This window comes from Grus americana, chromosome 1, assembly GCF_028858705.1.
Source record: "Grus americana isolate bGruAme1 chromosome 1, bGruAme1.mat, whole genome shotgun sequence".
In the NCBI taxonomy this organism is placed as follows: Eukaryota; Metazoa; Chordata; class Aves; order Gruiformes; family Gruidae; genus Grus; species Grus americana.
In genome coordinates this window covers 64677361-64689755 of record NC_072852.1, presented here as the reverse complement: position 1 = coordinate 64689755, position 12395 = coordinate 64677361, and the positions used below count along the sequence as shown (strand labels likewise).

At 45.9% G+C, this 12395-nt stretch overlaps 1 protein-coding gene across 5 annotated transcripts in view; it reads left to right on the top strand.

Annotated features, from left to right (window-relative positions):
- The window catches only part of DENND2A (DENN domain containing 2A), a 61108-nt gene that overhangs the window by 25744 nt on the left and 22969 nt on the right, over positions 1-12395 (top strand). For all 5 annotated transcript variants that reach the window (XR_008578005.1, XM_054833151.1, XM_054833123.1 and 2 more), the window contains exons 3-7: positions 196-1407; positions 2459-2586; positions 5895-6016; positions 8404-8601; positions 11556-11649. Coding sequence is in view for 4 of the 5 variants with exons in the window: in XM_054833151.1 (XP_054689126.1) it covers positions 196-1407; positions 2459-2586; positions 5895-6016; positions 8404-8601; positions 11556-11649 (1754 nt within the window). In the remaining variant the exon portion in view is untranslated. The remainder of the gene's footprint in view (positions 1-195; positions 1408-2458; positions 2587-5894; positions 6017-8403; positions 8602-11555; positions 11650-12395) is intronic.

Sequence of the window (12395 nt, the reverse complement as noted above, 5' to 3'; positions counted from 1 at the left end):
AAGGGAGAGCATTGTGTTCTGGCTATAGGGACTGTTCCCTGAGCATCCTCCCCCATAAGCCCATCTCTCAAGTGCTTGGTTCGAGCATCTTCTGCTGTTACCACCTTTACGAGTAGAGCTTGTGGAGCTGGTGGTCTAAAGCAAGGGTGAGCAATTGTGGTGAATGTTTCTTCTCTTTTTGTCTTTGGTGTACAGGATCAAGCTTGCAGATAAAAGCAATACAGCAGCTGTGAAGGAATTAGAAAGTCCTTTGCGTGGATTTTTGAGTGAGACATGTTCTGAAGGTTCCTCTGTCACCCTGGGCTTAACGCCTGAAGCTGAACCAGTTTCTTCTGTGGTGAAGAACCCACTTGGAGCCTTGGAGAACTTGATGCTGGATCCAAGGCTAGACTGCTTTCAGCAGAACATGCTTAGTCCCAAAATGATCATCAGTGACCCATCCGTGGATCTGAATGTTAAAGAAAACAGTAAAATCATCAGGAGACAGATAGGAGGCACTCAGAATATACGATCACCAGGAAAAATTGGCTTGAGGAATAAATCCTTCAGCATCAAGGACAAAATTTCAGAATGGGAAGGGAAAAAGGAAACACAGTCTGCTCCTCGCAGAGAGGAGGAGCCGGGAGTTAAGGAGGATCACAAGATGCCCTGTGTTACTGAGAAGACGAGTGGGGAAGCACCAATGACTCGCAAAGTGGAGACCAAGAAACTTATGAACTGGGAACTGGAGTGCAAAGGGGCAGGCAAAGAGAATGAGCGGAAAGCAGGAACTCCAAAAGGCATAGGGCAGGCAGCAGAGCGAAAGGGGGAAACGCAGAAGGATGAGGAAGTGGAGTCCAGCCTTGGGAAATGCAAGGAGGTGAAAGGTGGGAAGTGGGAGGTCCAGAAGGAGAATCTTTCAGTGCTTAGTCAGGTCAAGAAGCTAGAGAAGGCTTTGAAAGACGGCTCAGCAGAGATGCAGCCACAGTTGCCTGGTACTTACTACTCCCCACAGTGCTTGCAGGAGAAGGCAGCACAAGGACACACTGCTCCTGAGGGCCACGAGAGCATATGTGGGGCTGAGCTCAACAAAAGGCTTCTTGGCTTGGACTCTGAAATCAGTGAGCCAATTTTTGGGACTCTAGAAGAGGTAAGAACTTCTCATGTGAAATCCAAGGACTGCACAACGGAGAACGTGTACACAGAGCCTGGGGTGCCAGAGAAGAAACCCTTCATCAACCCACTGCCAAAGCCCCGACGGACTTTCAAACACGAGGGGGAAGAAGACTGGGTGCCAGCAGCTAGGAATAAAAGAAACTTACCCCCTCTGCCATCCATTCCTCCTCCTCCTCTCCCCTCCTCTCCTCCCCCGTCAGCTGTCAGCAGGAGACTCTGGAGTGGGAAGCACAAGAACAACGCTGACCACAGGTATTCGGGCTGTGTTTCACAAAGGTGTTGGTCTTAATGGTGGAGTCCTGCCTTCCCATATCTCACTGGAAGAGATGGATCTTCCCTGGTCACTCATAATCCCCAGAGAACCTTGTTGGCCATAACAAGCACTTAGTCATCTCTCTGAGAACGTATGAGTGGCCGGCACAACTTCACAGGATAACTGTGAAGGGATAAGTCATGGCAGATTTGAACTTTAAGGTCACTGTATTGTGTGGCTGAATCTTTAAGACTGAAACAGAGGGGTTGGGGGTTTTTTTAGCAGAAAGTTTATTTAATTACAAAATTACTACAGCTGGTCTGGAACTGGGTCTGGAGTGATAATCTCTAGACTCTACCACAGCATGTTCACTGTTCACAGTAAACCTATTCCTCTAACTGAATCTGATGTGTATATATTCTTCTGGAGTGCTTTCTTGTCTTTTCTCCCCTCTCACATGACTGTCACGCATTTTTGGGGTACAGAGCATAAAATACATAGCTGTTTCTAATGCCCTCTGCATAAACTGTCACCTAAAAATTCCTGGCTTGGGTGCAAGAAGGAAATTTAAACTTTCCAGGTTTGTTGATGGAAGACGCTTAATTGTTTTTACCCTTTCTACCATCCTGGATGCGAGTATTGCTTTCCTGTGCTGCTCAAGGAGAGCTGATTTTGGGGGCCCCCTATTCCTGCCAAGAGTGGGATTGGTGCTGTAAATGGGACCTCTCACAGCCTAAGGTTCTGTGCCGTGTTGCAGGATGTGCCACTTAACACTTACATCTGCACAGTGTGCTGTTGCCACGATGACCCAGATTATCTACAGCATCCCTGAAATGCCTTTATTTGTGTGGCTGATAAAAATAACCAATCTCAGTGTTACTTTTTCATGCTTTATATGGGATGAGGCTGTGAAATGTTCTCTTCTCAGGAATTCATCTTCCCAGCTGCGTGGCATGTTGGAGAAGTGAATTAGCTGTGATTTAGTTATAAATGCTGGTTAACTGTGTCACACTCTTCTTTGTTCCTTCTTCCCTCCCATCGATGGTGCAGGAAGTCATATGAGTTTGAAGACTTGCTGCAGTCGTCGTCAGAGAACGGCCGAGTGGATTGGTACGCGCAGACCAAGCTGGCCCTCACACGCACTTTATCTGAGGAGAACGTCTATGAAGACATCCTGGGTAGGAGCCTTGGAGAGGGGAGGGATTTGACTGTTAACACTGAGTAACTGAGAAGACTTGGGGTCAACAGGCACTCACCGGAGGTGCTCAGTAAAGTATCTTCATTATCCAAATGCAAACCAAAACACATTTTACACAGATTATTGGCAAGTAATAAGAAAAATGGATGGAATATTTCAAAATTCATCAGCTTCAAAGATGAACCTGAGGCGTGTGGGAACCAGCTTTTATTTTTTGCTGGCATCTCTCCTCTGTCATCCTTTTGTCCTGTGGACTAATTCTCACAGCTCTGGTCTGTCCATTGTGGTGAGCTTGTCACCGCTGAGATAATGTGAACAGTCTGAAAAGACAGCCTTGAAATCAGTTCCATGGCTCAGAAATAGGATTGTGTATGGCTCCAGGTACCATTGAAATTAAAAAACTATGCCCCACAATCTTTGAAATTGAATTTTATTTAATTCCTCTAACTTCAGTGGCAGATCAATGCCATTTTAAAGATTATTTCCTGCAACACTCTCAATTTAAATAGTGGTTTTTAATATTGTGAGTTAGATGGCCTTTTACGGAACATAGAATAGAATCATCCCTCTTGAAAAAGCCTTAGTAAGTTTTAGTAGCTGTAGGCTGGTGCTGTGTAAAGCTCTTGGCTGAGTTTAGCAGAATAGGAGGAGAAGAGCTGCATCAGCTCTCACTATGCAGCTGTAATCCTACAAAGGTGGCCTGTGTTGTTCAGCGTGGGAGGAGCTGCGCTTTCTCAGGAGCAGGCAGGGCGTTATTATTTTGAGATGAATAAAATCTGATCATACTCGATGAGAAAGATCTCTCAAAGGAATTGTGTTCCTTTGGGACCGATGGCAGACAAGGTGATGCCAGTCCATCGTTTTTGATGTTTTTTGAAGCTTTCGACCTCGTTTGTGGAGCTAGGGGCCCGTGTTTGGCTTTTTCTTCTCTTTACTTGGGGGCCAAGGGAACAGGGAGTGCCTGAGCAGCTGCTGGGGTTTTCTGTGTTGGGGCGTGGTGGGAGGTCTCAGAAACCACTGAGTAAGGGTCACCTCGTCAGCTGGAATAACATGGATAGCATTACAGAGTGGCTGTATAGGCAAATACATCCATTCAAACACAAGCATACCCTGGTGTCCCAAGCTTGCAGTGAACTCAAATACCAGGCTGAAATTCCTCTCCCCTCCAGCTTTTAGCTGCAAAGATTAAAAGAAAACAAAGTTATGGGTAATTGTCAGCTAATGGGGCATGTTTGGTTTTTTGTTTTCTTGCTGCATGTTCAGGCATTGCCTGGAGTCAGTGATGTTTAATTGGTTCCTGCAGTCCTGGTGGTGTTACCATGGAAGCTTGGGAAAAGGAGTGGACAGGAATAACTCCAAAAACCCCTAGTTTTGTTTTTCACAAGACCGCGGGTGGGTATAGTCTGCAAAACATAAACATGTGAAAACCGCACCAATGGAGGGAGAGCCAAGACTTCAGCCGCAGGACGCTAGTGCTGACCCACAGATAATCATGTGTGTCCATCAGTGCATGCAAGCACATACATACACCTCATGTTCATGTGCATGACTTCAGGAGGTCAGCTGTTGGTAGGAGAACTGTTCCCTTTCCCAGCAAGAAAATTCCCTTCATGCACCATCTCTTTACCCGTTCGCCATTGCTTACCTGGAATTTTGGAAATTGTACTGGGCAGAGGGATGACAAGGTTTATTTGTTAAAAAGAGAGAAACGGTGTTGTTCTAGACTGAGGCTAATTGGACATGCTGCCGAGCAGTTTGAAGACAGAGTAGGCAACAGAACACAAACTTGTTCTTTTTTTCTCCAATCTGCCCAGTTATGTGACAGCTGAAGTATATTTTCAGTACTGAAGTGTGCCGTTGGAATTAGAAAGTGTAGCCACTTTCAGGGACAGGAGCATGTTTGCTGACAAAAAGTTCACGCAGACTTGCTTTGCTGATGTCACGCATGTTTACCTTCTCCTTGATGAATTCAGATCAAGTGCTATAGTGCTCAGTATTGCCAAGCCACAGATAGAAGACAGTGTTGGAAAAGACTTGGTTTTCTGTCCTTGTCTGAAGACTTCAGCTGCACTCCTGCCCCAGCAGGGCAGGCAGGTGGGAGTGTGCCAGTTAAACAGATCCTACAGAGCCGTTACCAGCCTCGGCTCCAGCAGCCTGCAGCATCACTGACCTCCAGTCTTTGCTCTCAGCCAAGGATTACATGACAATAAGAGAGAGGCATTTGCTTTGAGTCCCAGCTGTCCACTGGGATGGCATGAAATGATGGCCATGGAGAGAGAAATCTCATAACAAATTGCCTGCTGATGCTTGGGCTAAGCCTTTGTCATTGGTTTCTTAGATACTCGGATGGAGATGTCATAACCTGCTTTTTTCAGAGTTGTGTGTTCTTTTTGAACACACTTGCATTTGGATTTCCCAGCACTGCTGAAGAGTGGGATGAAGGAGGTCATTATGTATAATTTTGGGTGTTTGAAACTCAGACTAGTTCTGTGCCTTATCTCCAGAACCAGTGGAAAGAAAGGGACACCTCTGTGTGGTCATTCAAGCCTCGTGTTTTTGAGGGGATCCTAGGTAAGAATGAGCTGAATGTTATTTTAGAGGTGTCCCTTTCCTGCCCTCCACCCTCCAGGGAGAGAGCATCCTGACTTTGAATGGCTTAGGTTAGGTGAGGTGAATCCTTCCCTCTTTCCAAAGTGGGGCATGTGAGATTGAGGTGTCCGTGATTGGTAGATGTGTTTGAAAACCTATGTTGTGTGACAGACATCCATGTTCAGAGAGTGGATTTAATCTTTCTGCAAGGTCAGCCCAATAGCAATGCATTGCTTCAGCCCCAATTAAATGATGACCAGAGGTTCCTCTAAACATGGGTTTTAAACAGAGAAGACCCTTCTGCTAGCTTTCAGCTCACAGTTTCATTTGGAGACAATTCTAAGCAGAAGACTGGAAAGAAGGAAATACAATTATGGACTGATGTGCATGAGAACCTCACAGCTCCTCTGAAGACAGGGAAATGAACTTGAGGACTCGCTGGGTCTTTTCCATCTGTAGTATCTGTGATACATTCCTATGGCTGCGTATGTCAGTGTCAAGGTTTGGACACTGTCCAGCAAGCAGCTGGACTTCTAGGGCTATGGAGAGAATGAAGCAATTGTAGGAATGCTTGAGAACAGGTCTTTATGTCTGATGTGGGAGGTGGGAGAAGGCCATCAGATCCCCAAACAGATTTTTATGGCAAACCTCAAGGATTTTCTGTACTTACAATTTCTTGCTTGTGGCTTTTTGCTGCAGATCCACCATCAAAGGAAAACCCTTATGAAGACATTGAGACCAATAGTCGCTGTTTGGGGAAGAAATGCGTCCTCACCTTCCCAGCATCCCCCACCTCTTCTGTACCCGGGACTCCTACTAAGGTACTTTGATTCAAGTGGCCACCTCTCCTGCTCCAGAAGGTTTTTGGGAGAAATCCAGGTTCTACGTGGAAAAAGTGGAGTTTTGCCAATGACTCATCATGTCAGGGTTTTTTCTTTTTTGTCTTTTACCATGGAGTACAGTGTGATAAGAGGGCATTTATTGCCCTTTAGCAAGGTAAAAAACCAGCATTCCCTTATACAAATGGTTTGTTGGCTTTCACTTTTTTTCACTCCAAGGCTGCCTTCCCCTGATAGGGGGGAAGACCTTTTGCTGTTATAGTGCAGGAAAGATCTTCCTCCCCTCAAGGAGGGCATTTTAGTACTTGGGTAATCAAGTGTCAGTGGGCAGTACACTGTCTGCCCACACTGATGCCAAGATGCCTCTGCAGCCCCCTCCCTTAGGATGCTTCTTTTGCTCTCTGCTTGATGAGACTGATTGTTGGGAACTAATGCAACGCCAGTCCCCTGGTTAGGAGGCTGATACTACAAGGGTTTCCCCACTAACAGCACAGCTCACAGCCTAGTGCCATTTTCCTTGGCAGTTAAACCAAAAGAAGAGGTAAAACACTGGTCTGCACCTCTTACTCAGAGCTCAGGACTTACCAAGGCCAGCCCTGCTCTCAGCCTCCTGAGCTGTTTTGGTTGATTCCTGTTGTCTATGTATATAGCCCAAGCTGGAACAGCAGGAGCAGTGTGACAGCAGAAGTCATCTTGACAACAACTGGGTTCAGAGCAGATAGCAGGGATCTAAACATGTTTTTTCTGACCAAAGGGTTTTCCCATGCTCTCCAAGTTGCAGCTATTATTAGAGCTGTTACCCAGCATTTTCAGAAGTTTGATGTGCAGCATTTCTTGACGTGTTGCTCTTTTCCAACCAGCTTAATGAGCAACTGTTTCTTTGGATAATTCAACACTTAAAAGTGAAAATTGTTCTGTTGTTCTCAGTCCATTCTCCTTGTTACTAGTTAGGTCTAGAGCAGCAAAGGTCTATATACAAGTGTTGGAATGCAGTTGATTTCCCTCAGAGAGCTTTGCAATCACCAGTGCACCCTGATTTCTCACCTGTGCTGTCAAAAGGGGGCTGCAGTGTTACACAGGAATGCCTTTCACCATAGATGATGTTCCCAGCAGGATACACTTAGTAAAGAGCTGAACAGGAGTAATTATGTTACACTGTGGTGCTTTCACATCTAAAAGCTGTGATCTGCATTAGTCAGAAAAGCAGCACTGCAGCTCTCTTGGCAACTAATGGGTTTGCAACTGCAGTGTGAATCACGCTGGAGAGCCTGCCCAGGCTACAGACTGTGAAGGATGAGTCTGGACAGACTTTCGGTCTTATATCACTGGTGCAGGGTGAGATTCTTCAGTGCTAAGGCTCTTCCCAGACTCATTTTAACATGTGACGTTTCTGGGCAGTAAGCATTTTTGTGAGTTGAGTGTCTTCTCCAAGCCATCCGGAGATACCTGAGCTAACCTGAAAGAATGAAGTGGTCTGGCTAATAACTGTGCTGAGTGTTGATGGAGGCAGACCATTATGCTGCCTCAGCTGTGGTGCCGCTGTGACTTGCTCAGAATCAGCTTGGGTACCTCTCTCCCACACCGCTTAGTGCCATGTAGATACATCCTCTGGGAGTGCAGATACAGTGCCCACAAAAAGTGCAACTTACCCTTGTCATAGGTGCTGGGAAATTCTGTAGGAGAAGACAAAAAGAGTTCTTATTGAGCATCTTTCTGGTGAGAAGTGGTTTGTCTTTCTTTATCTGGAGCTGAGCTTTCTGCTTCTCTGATGCTATTTTTGGTCAGGGACTTTAAGAACTTTATTCTGGTACTTAAATGTCTACTGTTGTGCTCCCACTGAACTTGCTAATGTTAGGAGGAAACCAGTGTCCATAATTGTCTATCGTGGCATTTCTTGTACCCTCTTCCGAAATACTTAATTCTGGCTACTGTCAAAGCCAGCCATACTGACAGTGCTTTTTGTCTGGTCTTACTGTTTCTCTGTTCCTCCTGGCTAGCTGCTCCTTGTCCCAAATGCTTGTGGTTGACTGGTGTGGTTAGTCTTGTCCTGTTTACAGTCCGAGCCTCTGGGTCCGGGGAGATTTCTTTTCACACTGGAACACGGCTTCTTGGCCAACCCCTGAGATTGCATTCTGGTCTGGAATAAATATGGAATGGTTCAATTGCTGGTCAAGATAGTCCTGGTCTACCCCAACAGCTGGGCGAGTTCCTTGTGTGTGCAGAAATCTGTGAGCATTCTCAGAATTTGGGCTGCTTTGCCAGCTGAGTGCTGTGGCTGCCCCATTGGATTTACCACCATGACAGTGTTAGCAATGAGGCAAAGGTGCTTAAGGCCCTGTATTCATTCATTCCTTCTCCTCCATTTCCAGTTGCTTTCCAAGCCTATATTTTTCCGCCAAAATTCAGAGCGGCGGAGTTTCAAACTGCCAGACATACGGAAACTGAGCCGTGATGGGACGGGGTCACCATCCAAAATCAGCCCTCCCTCAACCCCCAGCAGTCCAGATGACACCTTCTTCTCTTTGGGAGACCCTCAGAATGGCAAGAGGAGAAGGAAGATTCCCAAGGTAAATCTAAGGCTTTATTTCTTTTGTTTGGCTTCTTCCAGGCAGGAAGGTGAGTATGAGAGAATGTTTTCTTTAGTTTCCAATGTGGCATCCCTTCAATTTAGCTGTTGTCCTGGCAGGTAGCTTGACTTGTGTTTAGCCCCCTTTCTGCCTGAAGGAGAAGGCTCACAAACATCTCTGCAAGTTTTGAAGAAGTTGTTTTTCCATCTGAGATACTGTGATTGTCAGGAGAGATAAAATAAGAAGGAAAAAAAACAAACTACATTTTAATTTTTGGATAAAAGTTGGCATTTGTCAGAGGGGGGAAAAAGCAATTAATATATTTACAAAAAACTTACCCCATCATATTTTCTTCTTTGCTTGATGCATAGGACAGTCAGAAATAGTGTGTTGTGTTGGTGTTCCCTCCTGGCAATCTGTTGTTCTTTGCTAGGTCTGATTCAAACATTGGCTGTTTCTTAATTCAAGGGAGGGTGTGATTGTAGATGAACAATGAAAATACTGACATTTGAGTGATGAAAGGAGTTGTCTGGAGTCGTGAGCATTTTCTGGAGCAACATTTCCTACTTCACATTTGGATACAGTACGACTCCGTTTCAATTTTATTTTCTTGCAGATCTAGCAGGAAGTGTATTCAGCCCAAATGAGGCTTGGCAGCAGTCTATCTATTGAATGTTTCAAAAACACAGTTATAAAAACACAGTTGATTATCCCAGTCTTTGCAGGACAAGCAGAATCTACCAGGGACTGTCCGTGGTGATTTTTTTCCGAACCCACAGTTTTCGTTTGAGGAGAAAGGGATGTGTTTGTGTATCTTTTTTGTTTCCTGGTTGCCAGATTTGTGTTCATGTTTGCATATCTGATTTATATCTGATATATATCTCTCTATACCTCAGCTCTTCAGGAATGAGCCAAAGACTACAAATGTCTAGGGTCTTCTTTCCCAGTATGCCTATGCATCTGTGCATGTGCTTGAGCTCCATCACTGTGTTCACACACAAGTTTATGTCAGCTGAAGGGAAGATTACAAGTATGTATTTACCGGGCAGTGCCCCTGAGCAGTCTTGCAGAGCAAGCTCAGAACAGATTTACTGTTTACTCAGAACAGACCTTGACAGGCTGGAGAGGTGGACCCGTGCGAACTGCATGAAGATCAACAAGGCCAAGTGCAAGGTCCTGCATGTGGGTTGGCGCAATCCCAAGCACGACTATAGGCTGGGTGAGGGATGGATTGAAAGCAGCCCCGAGGAGAAGGACTTGGGGGTATTGATTGATGAGAAGCTCAACATGAGCCGGCAGTGTGCGCTTGCAGTCCAGAAAGCCATCTGTATCCTGGGCTGCATCAAAAGAGGTATGACCAGCAGGTCGAGGGAGGTGATCCTGCCCCTCTACTCTGCTCTTGTGAGACCCCACCTGGAGTACTGCGTCCAGCTCTGGGGGCCTCAGTACAGGAGAGACATGGAGCTGTTGGAGAGAGTCCAGAGGAGGGCCACGAAGCTGATCAGAGGGCTGGAGCACCTCTCCGATGAGGACAGGCTGAGAGAGTTGGGGTTGTTCAGCCTGGAGACAAGAAGGCTCCGGGGAGATCTAATTGCGTCTTACCAGTACCTGAAGGGGCCTACAGGAAAGATGGTGAGGGACTGTTTATCAGGGAGTGTAGTGACAGGACAAGGGGTAGTGGGTTTAAGCTGAAGGAGGGTCGATTTAGATTAGATGTTAGAAAGAAATTCTTTACTGTGAGAGTGGTGAGGCACTGGAAGAGGTTGCCCAGGGAGGTTGTGGAGGCCCCCTCCCTGGAAGTGTTTAAGACCAGGTTGGATGAGGCTTTGGGCAACCTGATCTAGTGGAGGGTGTCCCTGCCTGTAGCAGGAGGGTTTGAACTAGATGATCTTTGAGGTCCCTTCCAACCCAAACCATTCTATGATTCTATGATTCTATTGTGTCAGTGGCAAGATCGACCTGAGACTTGAGCCGGGCAGCTGGGTGGAGGTTGCACTTCCACACCAGAGCATCCTGCCTCTCACTTAAATATTTCGATTCACAGTTCTCTGACCAAGTGTATGGTGGGCCTGTCTTACCGTGAGCTCTCAGGACATGTGTGCAGGAATCCCAGACTTTCTGGAACAAATCTGAATGCTATGGCCATGTCTTGCTGTTCCCACCTGAGACTTTGACAAGGAGGCAGCTCTGCTCAAGGAGGGTTAGGGAAGCTTGGCGTGGTCCTTCTGCAACTCCACTCACCTTCAGGGACGGATAGGGAGACCAGAGGCACTGAATGAGCCACTAAGCCCAGATATGCCCAACACTGAAATGTCCTCTCTCCTGCTCAGCTAGGAGGCCAGGGATTAAAGGATTTGCAAAGCAAAATTGCAAAGCACTAGTATAAAATACATCAGCATCATTGGCTCCCACCCATCTCAATTTCTTTAGCATTCCTTGTATGATGTGTTTCCCCCATGCTTGGTATGAAGGCTCTTCCAGCGCATCCCACAGCAGATGTTAAAGGCATCAAGACATTAAAGTTTGCTGTTGTCCTCCAGCTGGTTTTCTGGTTTCAAACCTGCAGACTGGGGCAGGTTCTCAGGGGACCCTGTGGTGCTCCCTGGAGCGTGGACCATGGTATGGACAGGCCAGGGTGGGCACCATCAAGCTCGTACAGCCACACAGTGTGGAAGTGCATCAAGGCTTGGCCTTTGATCAGGGCTTGTTACCTTGGGCTCCTGCCATGCCAGCATGACTGTACTGCTTCCGTACTAAAGCAAGTGTGGCCGTTGGCAGCGCAGGTGCAGGGTGCTGCACAAGGTAGATGGTGGTGTAATTGTCAGTTCTGGGCCATCAAGTGAAAAGTTTCAGTATGGCCAGGGTTGAGAAACAGAGCACTTTGCTGAAATTCTAACTTACTTTCTTGCCTGGGGAAGAAAATAACCTTGTTTGTTTGTGTGTTTGCTGAGCAGCTTGTGCTGAAAATCAATGCCATTTATGAGGCACGAAGGGGAAAGAAACGTGTCAAGAGACTATCGCAGTCTACAGAGAGCAATTCAGGGAAAGGTAAAGGAATTTTGAATCATCATATATCTAAAACATTTTGAGGACTTGTCTTAGAGTTTAGGCTAGCTTAGTGATTTATGTGATGTTTTCTAGTGCTTCTTCCAGCCCAGGGTGACACTTCCACCCTTTCTTTTGGGAAGATAAAGGCTGTTCCTCTGCCCAAAAGACTTTCATTAAAACAGAACTTTTTTGTTTTTCTTGCTTCGTTTTCATTCCGTGGCTTTACGTGATAACCTTATAGGTCACTCCAAAAATGTCCCCCCCTTTTTGATGTTTATTTCTGGAACAGGCTGGAAGCTTTGGAGAGGAATGTTCTGTCCAAAGAGTCTGATTTGTTGAGATCAAAATATTTTGCGGGAATGTGTCACTTTAATGAACTGTCCAATGGAAGACAGTAGATTTTGAAACAGTCCTGGTTCTTTCGGCATCCCAATAAACAAATCACCTCAGTTGGGAATCAGAGTTTCTAGAATTGACTGTAGGATCATCTCCATCATAGCAAGGTGTCAGCCTCCCATTGTCAATCAACAACTAGCCAGAAGTGTTCAGATATTTCAGAGCAATTAGTTTTAAACATCTCATCTCCATAAAACTTAAAATTGTCTTTCCAACACAGTATTTTTTTCCAAAACACCTTAATTTCCAGCAAAAGGTGACCACCAGCTCTATTTGTTTCCCACAATTACTTGTTACTGTATATCCCATTTTATATAGGATATACACCCACAGGGTGGATGAATGTGTTT